General features: G+C 37.1%; 1 protein-coding gene across 1 annotated transcript in view; it reads left to right on the forward strand.

Moving 5' to 3' along the window:
- NSG2 (neuronal vesicle trafficking associated 2) overlaps nucleotides 1-26,765 on the forward strand; it is a 53,973-nt gene that overhangs the window by 3,463 nt on the left and 23,745 nt on the right. Inside the window, exon 3 of the mRNA XM_032212077.1 lies at nucleotides 21,192-21,311. Coding sequence (XP_032067968.1) covers nucleotides 21,192-21,311 — 120 coding nt within the window. The remainder of the gene's footprint in view (nucleotides 1-21,191; nucleotides 21,312-26,765) is intronic.

Below are 26,765 nucleotides of genomic sequence, written 5' to 3' on the forward strand. Positions count from 1 at the left end.
TATGCTGTCATTTCCCAACTGTAGCCTTGTGAATGTGTCAGATTCTGTTGGGCCTTTGGTCAAGACTTGTAAGTCATATTATCTCAGGAAGGCAGGAAGTTAACTGAGAAATATATAGAAGCAAATACCACAATGTATACAATTATTGTATTTTTTAAAATCAACTCTTTCTATAGGAGAGGTACAATTTTGGTAGATGTTCCAGGAAAAGGGCCTTGTAGAATATTAGGAAATGATTACAAATCATCAAATTTACCTCACAATATTTTTGTAAGAATCAAGCAAGCTCAATTCCCTATATAGAAGCTTTGGAAATTAACAGTAATTTCCTACATGCAGTGCAGATGATTATTTCCCCTGCCCCAAAACAATAGTTAAAATTATGTTACTCACTCTTTGGCTATTTTCAGAGCATAAAAACATTTCCATATGCAAAGATAACTGATAAAAATACTGACACAGCATAAACTATATATACATAATAATTTGGTATCAGATGATAACTAACCTGATATAGAAGGAACTTATATTTACCTGTACATTTACTGTGCACCTTGAGTTATATCTGCAACTTTAACATTTCAATTTTATATTTTTATATTTAAGATCAAATTAGGCCTTTTCTAAGAAGTTTTTAGTGAAAGAAAGCTCACTGATGGCACTAGAAACAAAAATAAAGTATTGTTATGTTATAATCTTAAAAAAACAAACAAATGGGAGAAAAGTTTATTCTGAATACTTTATTTAGTGTCTTGGGAAACTCAATAACTTTCTCAAAATCATTAAAAAATTGCCATTGCCAATTCTTCTCATAGTATCTTTCCTTTCAATTCTTCTCATAGTATAGCTCATAGTATCTCTTTGAATATATATCTCTATACATATATGTAGAGTATTCCATCTAAGGTCATGCAGAAGTTTTTTTTTTTTTTTGCATACTTTCTAAAACAACAATAGTGTGGATGATGTCCTGTCTCTTAATGTAATATAACTAAAAAGGATTAAACTGATCCAAAATAACCAGGTCTTCTTCTTTGTTCCCAAGAGAATCTTAAAGATGGGGAGTTTAGATTGTGGCACTACAATAATCAGACTAATGTTCATGACTTTTGCCAAATCAAGAGTTACCTTGTAGATAGTGAGGTAACCACTGCTATGGTCTGGAAACAAATTTATTGCTATATCTGTGTTTTACTACTTAGAATCATATAGAAGAGAACCACCTCATTGCAGTGGTTAAAGGCATTGAACTAGAAATCAGGAGACTGTGAGTTCTAATCCTGCCTAGGCATAAAGTCAACTGGGTGATTTAGGGCTAGTCATTTTTTTTCTGGGCAATTTCAAAACCAAAACTGAAAAATGTTGCCAAGAAAACTACATGGCCTTGTCCATGTAATCACCAGAAATCAAGAGTGACTTGAAGGCACAAAGTCACCAGCATCATAGAGAATCAGAATCTAGCATAAGGAAAGGAATCAGATTTGGGGTTTTTTTTTGGAAATGTTTGATAATATCTGTGAAATGTCTGGTATGGCATAACAAATGGAAGTAGTTTAAATGACTCCATGCTTCCTTCAGGGCAACTCTATGGCTCAGTGAAGCTGCTCTTTTGCTTATAAAGCATTCCAGATTGAGTGCTTGTTATCCTCTATGAAAAAGGCTAGGTACGTCATGGAAAGGCCTTATCCAGAAACAGCCTAGGCTGCTTTGTGTTCAATGAACCAATAATAGGATATGACATAAGACCTTATCTAATGTCTCATCATCCCCCAATGCATTATTATATCTGAGCACACTCAGAGTCCATTACTACATATAACCAAAAGCTATTTTGCAGCTCAAGTTCTGATCACTATCTATTTTTGTCTTTTAATTCTTTTAATCGACTCAAATGCCTATTTTGCAATTATGGGAGCTCTGAAGACTGCAGTGGCTGAGGATGCAAATTAGATAAAAACAGGTCATCATGAATATCCACAGGGGTCAAAAAGTCAGGATGGCAGTGTGACCATGCAATCAAAACCCTGATTATGTTTAAAAATGCATTGCATGTACAAACAGATATAAAAAATAAAGGTGAAGTGGTAATTGGCAAAACACAGCCACATCTTGACTTTTTAAATCCTTCCCTATAGATTCCCCATCATATCACTAAAATTTTCCTGAGATGGGGCATTAGTTTATCTTCTTTTTTTTTCAAATAATAAGCCAAATTAAATAAATAAACCATATTTAGAAATTATAGAATAATGATATTTTATATCCCACTTCACACATGCCTCTATATCTCTATCTATCTCTATCTACCTATCTCTGTCTCTGTCTGTCTGTCTGTCTGTCTCTCTCTCTCTCTAACATCTCTCTCTCTCTGTATCTCTATCTCTATCTACCTATCTCTATCTCTTTCTATCTGTCTCTCTGTCTCTCTGTCTCTCTGTCTCTCTGTCTCTCTGTCTCTCTGTCTCTCTGTCTCTCTGTCTCTCTGTCTCTCTATCTCTCTATCTATCTCTCTATCTATCTATCTATCTATCTATCTATCTATCTATCTATCTATCTATCTATCTTGCTATGGTTCGAATAGAATAGAATAGAATTCTTTATTCGCTAAGTGTGATTGGACACACAATAAATTTGTCTTTGGTGCCTAAGCTCTCAGTGTGCATAAAAGAAAAGATACATTTGTTATGAATCATAAGGTACAACACTTAATGATACTCATAGGGTACAAATAATCAATCAAATCATGCTAGGAAACAATCAATATAAATCTTTTTTTTTTAAAAAAAGAAGTGAGGTACAAGCATTTGGCCTACTCCTAGGGCTACTTTTAAGCAATGCAATTCAGACAGCTCTATACTATTTTTAACCCAGCAAATGTAGGTGATGGATATTTTAGTTCTTTGTGAGAGAATAAATAATTATGCAGTCAATGAAAGAGAAATGAAAAGAAATGCATAATAACACTTTTGCTTTTTCTATGCAAGCTCTTAAAAGCAAGGGGTAAACTTTTATTGAATTTGGGGAGGGGTAGAGCAGATTTATATAAACTTGCCCTCTTAAAAATGACTGCTATGACTTTGAAATTATATCCATTGCTCTTCCTTGACTATCTATATCTTAAGTTTGTTTATTGCCTTCAAGAAGCCTTAGAATTTATTTAAACTACCAGGGACAACATTTATAAGAGATTGTTTGGGAAAATTAAATAAGTAATTCATTTTTCAATTTTAGTGGAAAATTCCTCTATTCTTACAAGTATTTCTTCAGGATATTCAATTCCAGTAAAGGTTTCAATAACTTTTATGATCAGCTCAGTGATATCTTATTCCTTTTAATGTAAGGACATTGCCTTTTAATGTCCTTTTAACCTAAACAATTGGGAAATTAATTTTCTTGAAGTTCATCAGACATAAGGAGAACTAGTGGCAGTACCAGATCATAATGTTTGTTTCTATTATGTTTCACATTTCTATATTAGGAAATGAGAAGTTTGCTTAATTTCAACAATTGTTTGCACTTGTTATTTATTTGCAGGCTTACTCTAATCAGAATACCCCAACAGTAACAATATAAAACTATACAAAGCAATACATAAACCCTAAATACTTCCCTTAAGAAAATGGAGCATATTGAACAATGACCTAAGACAAAAAAAGCTGAGTGAAATAAAGCTTTTAGCCATTTTTCAGAATGCCACAGGGGAGAGAGTTGCACAAATTATGGGAAAAACAGAAATTTTTTACCACTTGGTCCACTATCTGTTAATCCCAAATGGACTGGGGGTGTGGGGACCTTATCAAGATATCAATGTGAGATGGGCAAAGTCAATCCTGGTGAGGTGGTGGTTTGAGGTGCTTTGTGTATGCTATACAGGACTTTAGATGTGCTGCTCAATACTTTGAACTAGCCTTGGAAGCCTACTGGTGTAATTCAGCAATTTTAGAAGAGATATTACCTTGCAATGGTGAGGTTGATCTACAAGTACAGTACATCTACATTTTGGACCAACTGCAACTTTCAGGACATCTCTAAATGATACCCCATATAGAGTGCAACACATTAATCAAGCTGCACTTGAATTAGCAATACTAAAGAATCCTGGTCTAGGCATGGTTGCAAGCAGAGCACTAGATGAAGCTGGACAAAGGACCTCTAGCCATGGCCTATCTGTACTGTTGATCTATCTGTAACCCAAGAAGACACTTAGATCATGAACCAGTTCCTTCAAAAGGAGCAGGAGGCCACCCAAGGGCCAAAGCTCTTGGATGTACAGAAAGTTTGGAATTTAATCTAAATTAATTTTTCTCTATGCAGACATCAGCTCAAACATTTTGTGTCATTTCCAACTCATCTTAAGGTGATAAAATATCATCCCAGAAGTCTCATGGCTCGTCACCCCAAACTGATGAGCGTCTTTACTTAGAAACTTTATATACATATTAAATACCACAGGGCAGAGCCCTGTCTTACCTCACATTGGAGCGACTATGGTTTCAAATACTGTGATAAGAAACTTGAACTGCTCATTCAGGAACATGCAGAACATTGAAGAACTATACCTACAACCTCCAATCCCCATAGTCATTGAAAAGAGAACCCCCCACAATAAGGTCTGGACAAAGGCCATGCAACAATGCTGTTTAAGTGCTCTGACCAGGTCTGACTACTGATTGGTAGCATTTCAGATGCATCTTTGCAGACAAGCTGCCATCATCTTCTTCTCCAAAGGGATTCTGCATGTTTCTGTATCTACTGTATATGTGTTAGAGAGAGAAAAACAACTTCCAATTATCAAAAATGGATGGCTCCCAAGAGGACTTCATTCAACTTCATACTTTCAAGCAAATGACATCCACCTTCATATTTGAGAGTCTTCCAAATCCAATTACTCACATCCCATCAGGCTGCCTGTAGGAGCTAGCAAATTCAAAGATCCAACTTGTATGTGGCACAATTCATCTCAAAGAGAACATTATTTATTTCCTTGAGTGTAATAACCTCAAAAGAAACATATCAAAAGAAACTCATTTATAGAAGAACCTACCTCCACCCCATAGTATTCTGGCTTTATTTAATTTGTTTAAAGGTAAAGATTCCCCTTGCACATATGTGCTAGTCATTCTCGACTCTAGGAGGTGGTGCTCATCTCCGTTTGAAAGCCAAAGAGCCAGTGTTGTCTGAAGATGTCTCCATGGTCATGTGGCCAGCATGACTAAATGCCGAAGATGCACGGAACACTGTTACCTTCCCACCAAAGTGGTCCCTATTTTTCTACTTGCATTTTACATCTACTTGAACTGCTAGGTTGGCAGAAGCTGGGACAAGTAATGGGAGCTCACTCCATTATGCGATGCTAGGGATTCAACCCCCCGGAACTGCAGACCTTTGTGATTGACAAGCTCAGCATCTTAGTAAACAAGTAATTTGTTTACTTAATATTTAATGTTTGTACCTCTATTTTTATGATGCTTGTAAGCCAACTACAGTTGCTTGACAGTAAGATGGGTGGCATATAAATTTAATCAAGAAATCAGTTAAATAAATCAACCCAGAAAGCAGCATAAAGCTCTGCCGTGTTCACCTTGCTGAGCTCCACCCAACAGGCACCCAAACCAGAGTACATGCAAGCAATTTTATCTACCAAGAAATCATAACCATAACCCAGATGCCTGCAGGCATTTTATCATATCCAATTTTCACAAAAAAGAGTTTAAGTAAATCTACCATTGGGAGTAATGCATAATGCAAAAAAGAATTGACATTTTGCTGCTCTTATCACAAAAGTTGAAGCTCAGAGATAAACTCTCATCACAGCTTCATCACTTCTGCTTGTCCTCCACTTATTACATGACACTTTCATATAATGTATTTCAGTAAGATAGAATAAACTACAGTATCTTACCAGCATTCGTCATAACCATGAGGACAGCATATCTGTACGTTTTAGTCCATTTTGCATAATAAGGCACAAGCACACACAAAGCCCAGTTTTATTCCAAATACATTAGAGGTTTTTAGAGGTTTTATTTGCATTTGTAGGCCGCCCTTTTCCCTGAGGGGACTCAGGGCGGCTCACAGAAAACCAGGGAAAGGGGAAATACAACATTGAGACAACAACACATAATAAAATAATGAGCAACATGCATACAACATTCGGGCGGGGTAGAAATCCTTATCCCCAGGCCTGACGGGCGAGCCAGTTCTTCAAGGCAGTGCGGAAGGCCTGGACGGTGGAGAGGGTACGAATCTCCACGGGGAGCTCGTTCCAAAGGGTCGGGGCTACTGCTGAGAAGGCCCTCCTCCTTGTGGTTGCCAGCCGACACTGGCTGGCCGATGGAATGCGGAGGATTAATGCTATTCTATACATAATAGTACGTCCAGGCTACTCTTGCTCACATCTATCCAACTTGGAGATACATGCACGATATGGCCACACTCAGAGAATAAGGAGAAGACTAAGACAGTTGGGATGAGACGGAATTAAGGAGATCTTTTGTTCTTGCTTCTCTAACAACAGCAAGCCATGATCAGGAGATAATGAGGATTTGCTGAAACATAGTCCATTAATTGCTGACATAGATCCTCCTACCAATTCTTGCTTAATGAGAAGATACCTTTTACAGTTAAACCAAGCAAACATATCACTAATTATCAAATTCAACATGAAAAGCAATGAAAACAAAACAAAATGAATCAGAAGAACAACAACTACAATTCAAAAACATAGTAAAGAAATACACTAATAGAACCAGCCAATCCTGGTCACTGTGGACAGGGGATATACTGTAGCAGTTGTCCTGCAGCACCTGAAGGCTGCTGGTTCCTTGTCCCTAATTTTCTCTTATTTAAGAAGAGGAAGACAATGTAGCCTGAGGAAGAGCAAAGATCCTCTCATTATTCCCCAGTCCTCCAACCCAAGTTATTAAATGTAAGATAAAGGTAAAGGTTCTTCTCGTACATATGTGCTAGTCATTCCCGACTCTAGAGGGTGGTGTTCATCTCCGTTTCAAAGCCGAAGCACCAGCGCTGTCCGTAGACATCTCCATGGTCATATGGCTGGCATGGCTAAATGCTGAAGGCACACGGAACACTGTTACTTTCCCACCAAATGTGGTTCCTATTTTTCTACTTGCATTTTTACATGCTTTCAAACTGCTAGGTTGCAGAAGCTGGACAAGTAATGGGAGCTCACTCCATTACGCAGCTCTAGGGATTCGAACCACTGAATTCCTGACCTTTCTAATCGACAAACTCAGCGTCTTAGCCACTGAGCCATTGCAATTGGCTGGCATTAAATTGGGTGAAAAAAATAATCTTTTCCTATTACTAGATAGTTAGCGACTTTGGTAGAGGGCTTTGTGCAGAAACAATATTTTGCTATTCAGTTGGAATTTCCCTGAAGGACATGGGATTTCTTTGGCTTTATACTCATGATGACATTATAAATTATGGGGAAAGCTACACCTTCAGATATTTGTCTTTGATGCAACTTTATGTCAGACGAAAAGGCATCTTCAGAGGAGTTTTGCTTTTAGATTTTTTTTGTCTTTAAAAAACAATGTTTCTATTACGGGAGAATATACCCACAGGGATTCAACTGTAAAGGCCAGTACTTCAAAATGTCAAACATATTAGTTGGCAACCTTTTTCATAATAGAATAAAGAAAAGGGATGGGAGAACATGAGTGAAGACAACTCCCTCTACTCCCACAAAGCTTTTATCACCAAATGGCTCAGTGGGAAGAAAGGCAGAATGTTCATTTGTGTTTTGAAAGTTATAATTTGTTGGGCTTTTCATTAGGATTGTTGATTATGCTTAATAGTATTTTGTATTTTGGAAAGTGTGATATAAAATAATGGCAATCAATTAAAAAAAAGAAAGAAAACCAATGAGAACTGTATGCATTTTCAGTGTGAAGACAAGGAGACCTTTACTTGTTTGTCAAATTTAGATAATGCCCATCTCACTCACTGAGTGACTCTGAGCGATGTGCAGTTAATTACACCGAAGGTTAAATCAAAGGTTAAAAGCCATATAAAAATATTATGCCCCAATATGAAGAGCCAGATGAAAACAAAAATAGAATAAGTTAAAAAGGCACCCAGAATTGTTCCAATAATGAGATAGATAGGTATACATTTAATAAATAAATTACATGTATTTCTTTAAGAATTTATTTATTTTTATCCCAGAGCTATAATTGCACTCAACAATGAACTAAAAGGCCACCATCAGTGATCTGTTGGACAGTATTACTTGGTCTGTTGTGTGGATGCTTTGGTGGTTTAGGGGTGGGGAATTTTTGGTGGGTGGGGATTTTTTGGGGATTATCATATGTGTTGGGCCTGGTCTTCAGGTGTTATGTGAAATTCGTTGTCTGAGTATACTGTGTATATACCTACAATGACAATAAAGTAAATTTATTTATTTAAAATGTATATGGCCATCCGACTCACGGTCAGTGACACTGGTTGTCTTACAAAGATAAAAACCCAATATAAAAAAATAGGAAAGCAATAATTACCCTGGCAGTGAAATAAAAGTTAAAAGGTAGGGCAAGAACCATCAAGGCACTCACCATCCCCATGGTTGTGGGCTGTCCAGGGAGTCCCAGGGGAGTTGCCAGAGCCAGGTCTTCAAACACCTTCGAAAGACCAGGAAGTGGAGGCCTGCCTGACTTCCAGAGAGACAATATTCCAAAGAGCAAGGGCAATGGCAGAGAAGGCACTTTTCCTGACTAACTGATGGAATCCATAATGTATCTTCCTTATTTGATGGGGGTGAGTCAGTTGCTCTGGTAACCTGGCTCCATGCCACAAATTTGTGTATTTCTTCAAAAGAAGAAATTTTCCAATTTAAGATCCAGCCAGATTCTAACCACTCTCAAAATTCTTTACTTTCCAGAAGTCCCTGGATATGGATGGTTATGATTCCATATTTCCTAAGTGGCCCAAAGGCAGGTTTCAGTAAGGTAAACCCCTCTCTTCTGGAAGGAACCCAGGAACAAATCTTGTTGAAAGGCAAATCGGCATGGATTCTGCAAAGATAAACACTGCCTCACTAAAGTAGATATTTTTTAGAAAGTTAAACAGGCACAGGGATGGAAGTGTACGGTTGACATTGTATTATTGGATTTTCAAAGAGTCTTAAGTAGAGTTCCTCATCAAAGGAGTCTGAATAAACTTAATAAGTTTATCTGTTTTTTTTAATGGATTACTAATGAGTTAAAAAAAATAGAAAGCAAAGGGTAAGAATTCATGGACGATTTTGTCAATGAGTGAAAACGAGAAGAAATTCTTCAAAGACTTTTATTCTGACCAGTGCCCTTCAACTCCTTTGTACATAACTTTATCTTAGAGTTAAGTAGAGAGCTATCCTAGGTTTCAGATAATAGAAAACTATTCAAGGTAATAAAAACCAAAAGTAATTGTAAAAAGCTCTAGAGATGTCCGTTCAAACTGAGCAAGTAGAAAATGTAGCTCAATTCAAGTAAGTATAAAGTGAAAGCACTGGGGGAAAATTGCCCTATGTTCTTATATATACTGAGTCTGTTGTCTGTTGTCTTTAACCAGTAAAAAAAGATCTTGGGGTCATAATAGATTCTTCAGAGAAGATATTGATTCAGTGTTTGACAGCTGTGAAAAAGGCAAGGGATTATTTAGGAAGAGGATAGAAATCACACTGTGATATTGTCATACAATTCTATGGTAAGTACACATCTAGAATACTGTACAACTCTGTCCTTACATTTTAAAAAAAGATTTAAGAAAGGTGATAAAAGCTATGAATTTCTTCCCCAGTTGGTGGGCAAGCCCATTTGATATAGGATGAACCTCAGAATCCAGTTTCTCAGGGAGAACAATATCTCCATCCTGTTTGGATTTAAATTTAACTAATTCATATTAAATCCAAACATATGGCTGAATCTTATCAACTTTGATTGATCTAAAAGAAAATTTATTCAGGATCAAACCGTATTACTTACCTACTTAAATGGGTGACCACCAAAATAGAACTACAATGGGCATGACGGGCCAAAGACCTAGACACTGAACAATAGTCTCCCAAAATGACTTTTTGGACACAACCCAACAGGAAAGTTTCTCTAAAAATGCTTTATTGTACTGGAGATTCAGAAATATTTAAAGATTAAGATCACTGACAGATATTAAGAGTTTAAGAGGAGCCAATATTTCCATCATGCAGTTTCTGCCATGAGCCATTCTATACTCTGGGGATAAAGAAATAGATCTGAGAGGCAACTTTGTAATAAAACCTAAAGAAGCTATAGGAAAGTTCCTGTTCCTAGTAAATTGTGAAGTGGAATGAGGCGAGTCAAGATGATAAGCCTTTTGAGATGAATCTTGGGTGGGACCTTCTGAGGAAGAAGAAAGGAGAATTATTTCACTTCTCCAGACTTACTCTGTAATTTCAAATTACATCTCCATTCATCATCATCACCAGCATGGAATCAGCCATCATGTTGAGAGTTTGTAAGCCAAAACATCTGGAGAGAGCAAGGATCAGAAAAGTAGGAGAATCGAAGAATGGCAAAACTAAGATGGGAAGTGATGAAGATATAAAAGCAAGAAAACACATGGAAGCAATCCATACAAATAACATCATTCAGGAATGAAAAGGGGAAACAAAAACCTGAAAAGGCTAATTAATGAAAGGATGAGGAAGACTGAATCCAGGGGAAAGTCCAAGAATGAGGAGGTGAATGAGATATATGGGTAAGAAAAAAGAAAGAAATGGAAAAGACACAAGGCTAAAATAAATGGTGTGCTAAGTTCAAGAGAGGTATGTGATCCTACTCATTTTTAGAACTGGTTATGTGTATTTGGGGACACATTCACTGGACCATAGCTTTAGAGAATGCAAAGAAGCTCCTTATGCAGAATTCTTCTGGGGTAATTTGATTGTGAAATTCAGATGGACACTTTAAAATCTAAAGCCCAGGCTTATCACCATTACTATCCTTATCCTAGACCAGAGTTCCCCAATGTTTTCAGCTTTGCCGACTGGCGAGGGAGGGAGAGGGAATGGGTCCGTGAGTGGGGCTGGCAAGCTCCATATGCATGTGTGCCTGCCATTCATGCAAATAGAGTGACCACACAATCACACACTGCTTAGGCAAGTGAGGATGTGCGTGCATGCACACACAGTCGCCAGCTGTTTCTGTGGCCCAATTGCAATCCCTTCATGACCCACTAGGTTGGAGACCCCTGTCCTAGCCAGCATATGTGATAAAACAAAGCTAAGAGGGCAATCATTGAACTAGATATGAGTTTGAAATAGATTTAGATGAGTCAGGAATCTGTCTTTGGAAAACAAAAATATGGATCCTCCTATGGTTTGTTGCTCTCTTTTTCTCCCTAATAAAGGGAATGCTCAAACTATGAGGACAGCCTTTCTAAGGATACATAGACCAATTCCAAACCTTAATTTCTTTTGGCATTGTTAATAATCTGGAGAAGAAAAATTTAAAAATTCATGTTCTGTGCTCCTTATGCCACCTGACCTGCAATTCATTTGCTGCAAAGTGGGAATTACATGTCCTTTCCTTAAATGAATAATTTAAGAGCATTCATAGCACCCAATCATGTTAAATATTTCACTCTGTCCTTGGTAAGAAAAAAAGAGTTTAAGTGCAAGTATAAAGTGCAAATAAATGGTACTAAATATCCTAAAATGAAAAAATAGTGTTCAAACAATACAAGATACTGAATTGTCTTAGTCTTTAGCCTAAATATCGGGGGGTTTTTAAATGTTGGAAAAAAATATATTCTTGCACTACATTATGTGCTTTATTTCTTACTGTATCTCCCTTTTTAATTTGGGCATCCATTAAAGTTTCAAACAAAGTTCACAGGGTTCATGCTGGAATATGAAGATTAAATTTAGAAAAGAGGTGAGCATTGCAACTTTCAGTCTTTCTTCAGCTTATATTAAACTCTGAGCTGGAAGGAAAGTTTCCAGTTTACCCTCTTCCTGTTCATCCTCCTGAATGGAAGTTTGTGAAGCAAGGAGATAATTCCAGCAGGACTTTCTCTGACTAAGAAAACCTGTCAATGCTAGCACTGGATGGAAGAGTTTGACATATAGGGAAGTAATAAAGTGGCTGGGTGGGAGAAAGAAATCCATCACTCACGTCCTTAGAAATACTTCTCCCAAAGATCCTAGAACAAAGTCCCCCAAGTTTTTGTGGTTTTGTGGACCGGTTGTGGGGGGACGGGGAGGGACACAAAGGATGGTTGTGCACATGCAGTGGGCAAGCTTGTGCAAATGGAGCACATGAGCATGCACTCACCTGCCACTTCCGGTTCCGAAAGGCTCAAGGTCCAAGGGTTGGGGAGCCCTATCCTAGAAGATAAACTGTATTTTCTACTGTTTTTGCTTGTGACTATATCTCCCCTGTCATGATTGAGCAATATCTGTCTTGGGAATTGTTTATAGAGAGAAAAGGTGATGTAGCTTCAAGATCAGATCAGTGCATGTTTTTGTGTTTCATGGCCATCACATTCTCTTTAGTGGCTTAGAAAGAATACCGCTTCGGACAATGAGATGGGCAGCATATACATTTTATAATAAATAAATAAATAGCTAGATCTGCAAATTGGAATTGCCTGCGAAAAGACAACTATTATGGTATCTTGGTACTTATCGTTAATTGGTTCCAGGAAGCGTGACGAGTACTAAAAACAATGAGTGCCAGACAAACCATGTGACTTAACTTTCTTTTGGTCGAAAAGAGTCACAAGGCAGCCTACAGTGACAAGTACTAGCTTGTGCATCAGGTACCAAACAAATCATTTTCCAGAAAAAAATTCACATGAAAATGTGCCAAATTCCAAATTCAATGAATTTTAAAGCAACCGAGTACCAAGGTATAACTGGAGTTATCTGGAAGCCTGCAATATGTCTGGAAATATACTGGAAATATATTATTTCAATGTATTTTGATGATAGCATGGCACTAAATGGTACATAGCAATGGGAATGGCTCAATTAATTCTTGTTAAAAGGTGTTTATTAATTTGAGTTCCTAAAGGCATTTATCTGAGCTTCCATTCCCCTATCTAACCAAAGAGCATAATAATTTGCCTTAAAAGTATAGAAAAAAATTAAGGGAAACAGACAACAAACTTCTTAATAGCAATAGCAATAGCAGTTAGACTTATATACCGCTTCATAGGGCTTTCAGCCCTCTCTAAGCGGTTTACAGAGTCAGCGTATTGCCCCCACAGTCTGGGTCCTCATTTTACCCACCTTGGAAGGATGGAAGGCTGAGTCAACCTTGAGTCGGTGAGATTTGAACCACCAAACTGCAGCTTAGCAGTCAGCTGAAGTGGCTGCAGTACTGCACTCTAACCACTGCGCCACCTCGGCTCTTAGTTATCATGCACCATAACTATTTCTGACAATGGGTCTGTTACAATTCAGATAATGCATAAAATCCACCCTAATTTGTTAGAATTGTGATTCCCACGTTATGATTTTTCATTATTCAGAACTAATCTGTAATCTTTTCTAGTATTTTCCAGAAATTTTATTGATTGTGAACTCCTTATTGATCCATATCTCAATTGTTACTTTGTCTAAGGTTTTCCTTTATCAAGTGATTATTGTTTTAGCTGCTAAAATTAAATAGGTGATAAATTCCTTAGCTTTAAGCTTAATAATTCAACTAAATAAATTAATCCAATGCCATAGCTCTTGGTAGCATTCAATTCTCTACCTGATAATAATACTTACCCTAAGCACTTTTTGAGGATGTTGTGCTGAAGAGCATAACGTTAACACATAATTATCATTTTTTAAAAGGACCCCATATTTTGCTGATGCTTGTACTACCTAGGGGAAATAACTAATGATTGAAGAGTTCTTCCTTCCTTCCTTCCTTCCTTCCTTCCTTCCTTCCTTCCTTCCTTCCTTTCTTCCACCCTCCCTCCCTCCCTCCTTCCTTCTATTCTTAATCACTCCATGATTCTACTAAGATAATTTTGCAAAGCATTTTAAATAGGTTATACATGATAGTGTAAAAGCCAAGTATGTCTATCTCAGCATGTCCTGTGAAATAGTATTAAAGCTGGAGCTGAGCTTGCACTTCCTCCTCTTCAACATGTATCAGGAACAAAGGGTGACAGACAGACCTATGGAATTGTGAACCATTTACAAAGTGAGAAAAACCAGAGGACACAATCTTTTTTACCTGTTTTGTTGCAGCCTTTTGTTACACATGTCTTTTATTAAGAGTCAGGACATACACTTACATTAGTTCATCATAACTCTTTCATTATACATGCAATATTCAACTGGGTGCTTGACTGTAATTGGAGGCTCCTTGTATTGATTTTAGCTTCAGTTCTCATCTACTCCCATAAGTTTCCTTTGATCTTATTTTTATCAGAATTTTTTTCACATAGCTTTTAAATAATAATTTCACCTTCATTCAGATTTTTGTTTTAAGAGTTTCTGGGTAGTTAAATGTATCATCTCATTTGCTTATTCTAGGAAATATTTTAAAAAATTAACCAGTGTGTTATGAATATCCATCCATCCATCCATCCATCCATTCACCCATTCACCCATTCACCCACCCATCTGTCGATCCATTTATCCACCCATCTCTTTGAATCCCATTCCAGGACTTTGAAACTGACAGTCACCTGTTGTATCAAGTGCAGGAACCAATGACACTTTGGGATGATAAGCATTTTATGTATCAAATCCTATTTTTAGGGTCTTGAGGGAGATCCTTTTGTTATGTTTTGTTATGGCTAATCTTTTAGTCAGGGTCTATAGAGTCTACACAATGCAATTTAGGGACTGGATCCAATAGGATCTGGAGAAAGAAGTTCTTAACAGAGTAGTTGTGATGTTGGACTAGGACTGGGAAGACTTAGAATCTCATCCTCCGACATCCACAGAATTTCCCTGCTTAATGGGGCCAGTCTCTCTCAGCCCAACTTTTGTCACAGGTTGTTTTAGGGAAATAGGCAAAACAAATGCAAAAGCTTATCTAGAATGCAGTGGCCTCAGTATCCTGAGTATTGAGAGATGAATGGTTGTTATTTGGCCTTTGGTGACATTCTAATTGTTGGATGTCACCTTTAAAACCCTTTGTGGCTGAATGTCTGGAGAGCAGAGGTACCAGCAACTCTTCAATATCCTTTGTTAGGGTAGGGCTGCCTCCACATCCATTTTCTCAGAGAATAGCATCTTCAGGGACAATGGAAGTGAATCTTTATGATTGTTACCACCTTCTGTAGAGAAGCATTCTCCCAGATATCAGAATGATCCCATTTTCTGCTGGAAGGCCCCTAAAATGCCAGCCTTCTAAGTTAAAAGATGAGATATACTATTTTTTTCCTGCAAAATTAATATCCAGACACTAGAGGTTTATTTGTGTCTCTGTGTTCTGTAAAACAGGGATGGGCAATTAATTTCCCAATGGGCCACATGAGAAAGTGTGCCTATTGTGCTGGGCCACTGCCATGCCCTCCACCACTGATGATGCCCTTCTCCCTGCCAACATCAAGCCACTGCAGGCCAGATAGGGGTTGTCTGGATGTGGTCTGTCACCTGTAAAATGAATAGGTCTGCTGTAAAATATTTTTGAAGGGTTTTTAACATCAGTAAATTCTTGCCCAGTTTTCTAGAAGTCAACAATGCATCAATATACATTCAACGGAGGAAACGTATTCAAAGAGAGAGACAAAGGAATTAAATTTGAAAATGAACCAGAGATTGCAGAGAGGTTCTTGTGATATGCTTTCATGGCGTTTTATGATTAGAGAAGGGGGAAGGAACATTTAAGGACTGCAGATGTGCAGAGTTGAAAGGAAATGAACGCAGTGCTTGACTTGTTTATAAAATGATCACATTTTCTTTAATTAACGGTCCAGGCTTCAGAAAGCATGGAGAAAATAAGTATCAAGGTCCAACCAGGAATATAAATGGAAAACAGGAAAGAAAAGAGAGGTGTCACCGCACTTAATGGAAGTAGAGCTCTTTTCAGTTCAGTGAGACAGTACTTGTTGATACAAAATAGCAGGGGACCACCTCAAGAGGATCGCATCTAATTTACGTCAAGAACTTTCAATATAAACAGAAAGACCAATTCAGGGCAAACTCTTAATTAGAGGCTCTTAGTTCCATGTTGCCGAGCCAATAATTAGAATTAATGACATTTTGTCACCTTACTAGCATAAAATGGTACTTTCTTTTGCAAGCTTTCCAAACCTCTCCTGTATTGAGATGTCCAACAGTTTTTATTTTAAAAACAGTTGTTACTTTATCCTGTTGCACCTGTGTTACGTCTGTATTAAATAATATTTATTATTTCATTGGTGAAATCTCAGTCCCCTTATTAAATTGTGCTGTTAAAATTGAAGGATTATTTATACACACTGATGATGTTGTTATTGTGAGTGTGATGTGGATTAGCAAAGTGCAGCAGCCCAGACAGCTTGCAAATGCACCTCATGGCATTTAAAGCAGACACACCTTTATTTCTGAGATGATTTCGAGGGGTGGGGGGGAAACCATACTGAAACTTCAAAGGAGGAGATTGGGCAGGCCATTGATTTATTGGTGTGTGGCATTTTCCAAAACTGTTGCATTCTTATATCTGAAAACCTCTTTTGAATGATAAATAAGGCAGAAAGAGGTGTCCACAGCATTTTACTTTCATCAAAATGATAAAAGCACCATTGTGCTGTTGTCATGCAAACTCCTCCCTTTGTATACATGCACATGGATGGAATAATGCACATGGAAAGTGAATTGAACTTGTACAGGCAACATTCCTTTTGTCATTGGCTGCCCATCCCTCTGATATTTCTTAGGGCAATAAACTAACAGATAAATGTATACATATTGATTGATTTGATTGATTAATTAATTAATTTTAATCCATAGCCAATAAACAATTCTGAGTAGCTAATAAATTAAAAAAACCCAACCACATGTAAAAAGAATGCAGCAGACCAGAAGGGCAAAATGGAAAAACCAACCAAACCCATTGATGTGAAGCGAAGCGAAGCGAAGCACAGGTTTGACTCCATTTCCCAGAGCTCCTCAGCTCTTTTTGTGCTTTATTTCCCAGATCTCCTCCAAAAACCCAGGCCCATCTGGGATCTGTGCAGAGAAATGGGTTACATAGCAGCAATCCAGTCTAATGCCCCAGCTAGATTCCAGGCTATGAGTAGGTTGCTAAGTGGCCAAGCTACTTAGCAGATCCTTGTGGATAACCCTGAGCTTTCTTTAAAACCCAACTCTGTCCCTCTCCCCCAACATTTTCCAGATAAAAATGGGACGCTACTCTACAGGATCTGATAGAATATAGCGACTGGAAGGGTCCTTCATTCCTTCCATTTCAATATTAGCAGAAATACATAAGAAAAAAAATACAACAAACCAGCAGTGAATATAACAGTGAATTTGAGGGTAGTATTCTTCAGATGAGGCCACATCTCTTTCAGAAAAAAATAAATCAGTCTTCAAAGATCTGCAATAACCAACTATTCATAAATCTCCAGAAGGCTGTAAGGGTCACTCTTACAAATGGTTCTGTAGAAAGGAAGCCCCCCACCCTAGAGAATATTTATTTCCATGTGTCCTTATAGCAAATAAGTTGGGAACTTCAGCCGGTATTATCTGTGTGCATGCTTTGAGTAAGGTAAAGATGCTAGTCATTCCCAACTCTAGGGGTGGTGCTCATCTCCGATTCAAAGCTGAAGAGTCTCCATGGTCATGTGGCTGGCATGACTAAAGCCCGAAGGTGTACGGAATACTTTTACCTTCCCAACGAAGTGGTCCCTATTTTTCTACTTGCATTTTTTATGTGTTTTCGAACTGCTAGGTTGGCAGAAGCTGGGACAAGTAATGGGAACTCACTCCATTACGCGGCACTAGGGATTTGAAACGCCGAACTGCCGACCTTTTTGATCAACAAGCTTAGAGTATTAGCCACTGAGCCACCCCTTTGAGTAGGCAGATTCTAACCAAGCCCAAAGCCATATAAGGGTTTAGAGGTAATAATCAACATTTTGGATTATACACAGAAACAATGTATTGCTAGTAAAGATGGGCATTGGGCAATCAAACCTCACGCTCCCAGATACCAGAAATAGGAAAATAAATTAATCACAAAATTCACATGGCGTTCTTTCTCCCTTTATAGGACACTGTTTCCATTTTATGAACTGAAATTATAGTCAATGAATCTATATCAAGCAAATACTTTTTTTTTAACAAATAGAGCATCTTATAACAAAGCACACTGCTTTCTCCTCTTTACATTGGTCATCTTTTCTTCCATATATTTAGGAAAATATTCAAGGAGTGCTTTCCATTTTCTGCTCAGACTTCATGTCCTTAAGAAGCAGAATTTACATTGCTGGTATACTGCACATATACTGTAAAACTAATGGTTCATGCCTATCTGTTTTGAAATTATACATTGAGGCCATCTCCTTGTATCTCCTTGTAAAGATACTAGAAATAGAAAATGATCAATTTTTCAAATAGTTCAAATTCCATCGTTTTTTCCTTTCATCCTTGTTATAGGCATCACAGCCTTCTTACACTCAAGCTGCACCAAGATTTCCTAGGGTTCAAACCATTACTGCTTTAGGGAATATTTTAAACTTGTTCCTTTCAAACTTATCTAGAAGTCACATTGATCTCAATGGATTTTCTTTCTGAGTAACTGGCCTAGTTTGTGCTGCCAATAAAACAATGACTTTTGAGAGCAAATGGATTGGTGGTGAGTAGTAAACAGCAGAATAATTTACAAGAAATTATTAGAAATCTGTTCTGCTTAGTATTTCCAGCAGAAAAGTTATTTGTCCTGAGATATATATTTTTAAGGGCGATGACTATAGTATATTTTTCTTTTGGCAAAGCAAAACAATTTGCTTTTTGACAAATCAAAACAACTGGCAGAGCAAAACTGCCTTCCTTTATGTATAACTCTTGCAAGTAAATATCAAAAATAGTATTTCCAGTTCTATTTTGAAGGAATACACTCACATTAAGATATAAAGTGTGGATTCTCAATTATCAGTGACTTTGCCAGCTGTTAAAAATAAGGCAATGCAGAAAACATAGTCTAAAATTATTCAGATATTGGATTGATGTGAAAATGGCAGCTCTCCAAATTTTGTAGCCTCTGAAACAAAACCATCTGATTTGGCATCTAAATTCTGGATTAAATTCCAACATTTGTTTCATTAACTACATATAATTCTGTTATTTCTTTTACATCTCATTTTCTTAGCCAAAAATAGCTTCCAAAGTAGCTAACTATCTAAGGCCAATGCAAAATATAATACAGTGTCATAAAGTGTTTATATGTATATTATATAAGTGAATTGAAGTGGAAATTGCTCATCTAACATTAGCCATAAAGTTTGCTGTTTATAGGATTAATAAACGTGATAGGTGGCATCTAACATATTTTTAAACAGCTTTAGCAATGGTTCTTAAAAATGTGTAGGATTATCAGAATCCCAGTTAGATGCTACAGGTGAAACTTGAAAAATTAGAATATCATGCAAAAAGTTCATTTATTTCAGTAATGCAACTTAAATGGTGAAACTAATATATGAAATAGACACATTACATGCAAAGCAAGATAGTTCAAGCTGTGATTTGTCATAATTGTGATGATTATGACTTACAGCTCATGAAAACCCCAAATCTGGGCGGCATATAAGCTTATTAAATTATGAAATTAAATCCACAATCTCAGAAAATTAGAATATTGTGAAAATATGCTTTAGAACTACTTCAACATTTGTTGTAGATTAGAGGGATAAAATATTATACTGTTAATTTTGAATGTGAAAATTCTGAGCATGTGTTGTATTTCAAATGGAAGGAATTCTGTGGTACCACATTATGCCAGAAAGTTGCTATGCTACCTTTACCTGCCATTAACCATAAAGATTATCCTATGCTTTAGATTTGAAAAGAAAAGGAGTGTTGAAGCATACACAAAAGCAATAGCACTTATATACCACTTTACAGTTCTTTACAGCCCTCTCTAAGCGGTTTACAGAGTCAGCATATTGCCCCCAACAATCTGGATCCTCATTTTACCCACCTCGGTAGGATGGAAGGCTGAGTCAACTTTGAACCTGGTGAGATTTGAACTGTCAAATTGCAGACAGCCAGCAGTCAGCAGAAGCACCCTGTAATGCTGCACTCTAACCATTGCGTCTCCACAGCTCATCTACATTCCTTCTCAAATCAAATGCATGTTTTCCTGAGAATATTTATTCATTGAATTAGTTTCTATAGCTACCCAATTCTATCCAATTGACTTATGCTAGACTAGTCAGATTTCAGCAGCACCTAGTATGGCCTAAGTCTTGTTCCCAATGTCATGGGATGTTCCTGAAGAAGGTGGAGAAAGAAATAGAAGGATAAAACCTATACAAAACTATCATTTGAAGTGCAGTATTCATATTCCCATTCACTTGATTTATAGATTATTAATTGGCAACACTGGCCAAAAATTGGTTGAACAAAATATTTATAATGAGAAATAGATGTTGCTTTGGATATGCCAAATAAGACACGATGTGACTAAGTAAGATGTATTCCATCAAATGATTCTTAATATTGTGGGATGGTTGTCTTTGCAAAATGGACTCAGGCTCAGGCGTTAACCTATGATTCTCAGTGCATCCCTGCTGAAATTCAGGGCCAGAATGGCTGATGTTCAGCTACAGTTTTTAATAGTCCTAAAATTTATTCCATATCATTTGTGTCACTCTGCAGTATTTGAAGACTAAAATAATAACTTTGAAAATACAGATGCCAGGAGGAAAATGTTATCTCTATATTTTTCTGAAATAAATTGATTTTTCTTCATCTTTCCTTATCCTCAGATGTGAAGTACAGGGCACTAGTAGGTTTAGGGAGAGTTTAGTATGTTTACTAATAGGTTTTGGTGAGTTTAGTTTCTCACCATCATGGAAAAGGTTGTCAGTTCATTTATTTAACCTTCGTTGTTTCTTTCTGTGTGGGCATGTGAGTATTTTTTACTTACAACAATGATTTCTGCATACATAAAGTTATTCACAGAAATGATTTATTGAAAATCAATTCTTTAATGAAACTACTTATTTTCTTTTGGCTGGGGAAAACTGAAGATGTCAATTTTTGTGTCTAGGTGATTGTGAAAACAAGAACAGAATATCAACCAGACCAGAAGAACAAAGGAAAACTTCGAGTGCCCAAAATTGCTGAATTCACAGTCAGTTTCACTGATGGTGTAACAGAAAGGTTAAAGGTAAGAAATGCAGAGGTTTGGTAAAGGTCCACTTTTCAATTTTCATAGAATAATTAACAGATTGATTTAAACATGGCATACAACTCAAGACTTAAGAATTCTTGGGTTGGAATATACAGTTTACCAATGAATGGTAATGCATCTGCATTAGAGATTGGATTACAAATATGACATGAAGAGGAAGAGGGATTCAGCCAGGCCCAGCCTAGAGCTTTTAAGCTGCTATTACTCATGCCATGAGAAACTACATTTATAGTAATAATTCAATTGGGGAATCAAACTTCTTGCTTTCATTATAACCATGATTTAAATGTTTCCTTAATTAATTAATTACCTTAATTATCTGAATTCTGGTATGTTCAGTCTCAAAATCACAAGATATTTCCAGAATCTAAAGGTAAATGATTCTTCATCTTTTTGTAAAAAGCAGGTATTATATTAAATCTATGTTCTACTCCATCTGTTTCTTATTGGCAAAGAGGTTTCAGTGTTGTTAGCCTGATTACATAGTGGAGAAGCAGACCTGATTATGCCACAGATTGAATTTGTGCTCAATTGCAAAGTTTTATACTGTTGCAAAAAAAAAATCCCAGATTAAAAGGATATCATCTCCCTGACTCAAGACGATTACTGGTAATATTGCCACTGTTGGATGGATATGATTAAAAGCAGAAATTGCATTTGAACATGAAACTCAGGCCTGCAGACTATTTCTATCAAGGTCTGTTCATTGGCAAGTATGATCCATTGTCTTTGATCTTGGTTTGCTCTAAAGGATGAGATGACAGCTATAAACTTTGTTTATAAATAAAGAGGAATCATTAATTTTGGTATGAGAATGAGCTGCAACACATTTTAGGGTGATATGCTCCTGCTCCCGTCATTTCTTTTTTCTGTCTATCATGAGATATTTGTTCAATTTGCATTTTAATGTAAATTTACTTAATTGTCAGATTTCAAATCAATGTGCAGCCTGTGAATATATACAATTGTATATTTGAAAGAAAAGTGTGCCTGAAATGTCTATAGTTTTCTGATGAACTGCACATGAATATATATGAAATTTTAATGTAGACATGGAAATAAAAGAATTATAGTCGGATTCTGTAAGGAATTTAATTCTAAAAAAATTAGGACCTAAAATGGAAATATCTTATTTTCTATAGAAAACTAGCAGCTTCCACTTTTGATAGTCTGCATTTGGTATCAAATGCAGAAGACTTTCCTGTGATCTTCATTTATTTAAAACATGGTATCTGGAATAAAACAATCTTGGAAAGCATTTTTTGATCACAGTGTATTGCTAATTCCATAAACATCATAAATAAAATCTATTAGGAATATGTCAGAATTTCATGCATAATTGACAAGCCTATAGTTATACAATATGAGGAAAACAAGCTTCTATATCCATGTTGCCATATGGATGGCATCCACATCGAAAAGTGATCTTATGGGCGTAGTATTAGCTATCATGTGGCATATGAAGTTGCAGAGTAGTTCCGTTGACTGGAGTACTGTTCTGTATATCACTGAATTCTGTCTCAACGTAAGATCTATAAGAGTTAGTTTAAAATGAACTATGGACATGGGAATCAAAAATCTGCCAACAATCAATACAAAATGTAAAAATTAATAGCAATTGGATTTAAATCAATGCAATGGCCACCTTTTGTGCTTTGAAAAGTTCTGAGAATCCTTTGAAATCAGTATCTCATGCTTTCTTAAGCCAGGAAAATGGTTTTCTTCGTTGAGACTCTATAGTCTGAAATTTGTAGGTATATTTAGTTACAAAAACACATAGTGACTATATGACTATAGTCTATATATGACAACATAGTTCCCCATCACATTTATTTCTCTTTAATTGATCTCCCAAGCTACTTGCGGAGCTACTTGGGGAGACATGATAGCAGTGTTCCAATATCTCAGGGGTTGCCACAAAGAAGAGGGTCTCAGACTATTCTCCAAAGCACCTCAGGGCAGGACAAGAAGCAATGGATGGAAACTAATCAAGGAGAGAAGCAACTTAGAACTAGGGAGAAATTCCCTAACAGAACAATTAATCAGTGGAATAACTTTCCTCCAGAGCAGTGGTGGATTCAAGATCCCATTGCAACTGGTGTGCGTGTACGTTGTACCTGCCAGTGACACCTCCGCAAGCCTCCGCAATGCTCCAGCTGCTTGGCGGAGTATTGCGCAGGTGCTGTATGTGCCATGTACCATGCTCGTGTGCCGAAGTACCAAAGGCTTTAAAGGACAGGTAAGGAGCTCAGGCAGAAGGGTGGGCCCTCCGAAGCACCGTACCAGAACAGTACCCGGTGCTCCAGGAAGGCTCTGGTACGCTGGTACCGGGGCGTACTGCTTGCAACCCACACTGCTCCAGAGATTGTGAATGCCCCAACACTGGAAGTAATAAGAGGTTGGATAACCATTTGTCTGAACTGGTATAGGGTTTCCTGCCTAAGCAGGGGTTTGGACTAGAAGATCCCCAAGTTCCCTTCCAACTCTGTTATTCTATTCTATTCTATTCTATTCTATTCTATTCTATTCTATTCTATTCTATTCTATTCTATTCTATTCTATTCTATTCTATTCTATTCTATTCCATTCCATTCCACTCCACTCCACTCCACTCCACTCCACTCCACTCCACTCCACTCCACTCCACTCCACTCCACTCCATTCTATTCTATTCTATTCTATTCTATTCTATTCTATTCTATTCTATTCTATTCTATTCTATTCTATTCTATTGCTCTCTTTCCCTTTCTAGCATTCTTCTCACACTGGTTGTTATCTGAGTCAGCAAATAAATCCAATGATCTGTCATTCAATGGAAAATGTCAGTGCTTTTTTCTGACTTTTCATCTGATTTTGATTTTGACCTCTCTGTATTACCTATTAATCACCTACCATGATAAGAGAAAATAGATCAGGCCATAAACGTCTGCCTGCTTTTCATAGATACTGTTCTGACCTGGCTCCAGAACATGACAAACCCTCTGTAGTTACCTAATTGTTCCCTTTATTAGGAGCGCCAGCAGCCCTGGCAGAAAGTGTCTCTCTCTCACACACACAACAGGCTAACAAGCCTGTACGGCAGGGAGATGAATAGTTGTCTACCACACCTATTCATCTCTGCCCCCTGCCTTTTATCCTCAGAGCTAGGGTGGGGCTTCGCTAGCAGCAGTGGCTCTTCCGTCCCAAGGACCGTCCCATGGATTTCCACTGCTCTCCTCTTCTCTGTCTTCTGCACATCTGTGTGTCATGCAGTGGACCTAGCTGTTCCTCCTCATCCTCCTCAGCCACCTCCAGACCTGGGGCCTGGTGACTCTTCATCTGATTGATGGCCCAGACTCTGCCTCTGTCTCTATCTCTGACAGCTCCATTCCCACCCCCCACCCTTGGAGGTTTCAGATTGCCTTATGCTGGACCTGACTCCCACACTGCCTCCTCATCTGATTTGGCTACTGGGGGGGGCGGTGGCCGACAGGCCACAATAGATACTCCATATTCCAGATTAACTTTATTGACTTTGTTGAATTATCTCCTGATCAAAATGAGCTGAGATAATAGATTATTTTATTACCTTCTATATGGTTTTAAAAATTGCTCTTCATTTTTATCCCACTGCATATTGAAAGAAGGTTGATGAATATATTTCCTTCCGATTACATACATATCTTTTATCTTGTGCTGAAAAAATAACTTTCATTTGTGCTTATGGAGAAGGAAAGTGGCATAAATGTTTTAAGGTTTATCGATTCTGATGCTTTTTAAAAAGAAAGAAAAGGAAAAGAAAGGAAAGGAAAAGGGTAAAGGAAATACAGACTAACAGAACTTGTAAATGAGATCCTCATGTTTTCTGTTTTTAGATGGAAGCTTGTTATTCAGTATAACTCTCCAGTGAGCAATGTGCTAGAAATTTCATTTTCACCTTTCTGGAACGGTAAAAAAGAAAAGGACTTTTACCATACTTATAAGCTGTCTTTGTCTTTTATAAATCTTTGTGTGATTGCTTATTAAGAAGCAATTATTACTACGCTCAATGGGATTTGCTCTTAAATTGGATGTGAGGAACTGCAGCCTTCTTTGTCCTTCCTTCCAGGGTTTATTCATGGAGCTTTTCTGTAACAAATTCTTGGTGTCCAAATATAAGGAAGGAGCAAGTGATTTGATGATTTGGCTAATATCAATGGGATTCATACAGCTGTTTGAGAAGCCTTCATTTTCCAAACTGAAAATTTTCTCAATTTTGCCCAGGTTTTACTAATTCTGATGCACATTTATTTTTGAGTAAACTGATTTGAACTTAATGCCCCCCCCCCCACCCCTGCCCTGCTGATATCGATGATCTACAGGACTTCTTTCCTAAAATTTCATGTGATGGTTGAAACATATGAGTCTGTTTTTCAAATATAGACTGATTAGGGTTTTTTAATTGTTTGGTTTTGGTAATATAGTCATGTATGAAAGTTTGCAGGTATTTTCTTAGTGGTTGAAGTTTATAAAGACAGTTATATGTGTGGCCCATTGTGAATGTATATTTTTTTTAACAAACTTGCTTTAATTGCCGCTATTAGGAAATTTATTTAATGTTTTGTATTTTTAGATAAAACAAGAACAATCCATGGACTTTGAAAAAAAAAGATACTTTTTCTTGTTTAGACATTTAACTGCTGTATTTCCTTTCCTTTCACTCCCATGTGAGTGAAAATTTCATTGTGGCAGCAGCCATATTTATTTTTCCCTAACATAAAAATCACTTCAGAACAACATTTTAGGGCCAAAATTAAGAATGCCTGCTATCACTCTTTCCCTTCCAAGGAATGTTACCCTCAAACTATAAGAAAAAGAAAATATCTAACATTTAAAAAGGGATCCTTCTCAATTAGGCTATGTCCTAAATTGCTTCTAGCTTTTCCTTTCATCTCCCACTTGTAAAAACAGCTTTGTGTTTCTGCTGAAAATAGGTTGCGATCACATGCCTATTGCAGAACTGTCTAAAGTATGCAAATTAAACCAAACAGTGTGCTGTTTTTGCACAGTATATTCTGACTTTTCCTATTAGAGTACAGAAATAGAAATTCCCAAGGATATTGATGTTCCTTTGACTTTCAGAAATCTTTTCAGCTATGTCCTTGACATAGAAATTTCTGCATTATCAAACATCAATTTTCACTTTTGCTAACGGGTGAAAACCTGCCTAAAAATAATGAAAATTGGGAGTGAAGTTTTTCTTCTAGCATTATATTCTGCTTACTTTGCGTATTCTCTGTCACATTAAGTTTATCGTAGTCTTTGCCTTTAAACATACCGATTTTAAGAACAGTAGCACCTTCTATTTAGAAAACTAAATTCTTTTATTTCCAAAAATAAAAATAGCTATCCTCCCATCAAAAGCTCCAAAAATATGAAAATAATATGCCTCCTATAGGGACCCAGTACCCG

This window comes from Thamnophis elegans, chromosome 2, assembly GCF_009769535.1.
Source record: "Thamnophis elegans isolate rThaEle1 chromosome 2, rThaEle1.pri, whole genome shotgun sequence".
Classification (NCBI taxonomy): Eukaryota; Metazoa; Chordata; class Lepidosauria; order Squamata; family Colubridae; genus Thamnophis; species Thamnophis elegans.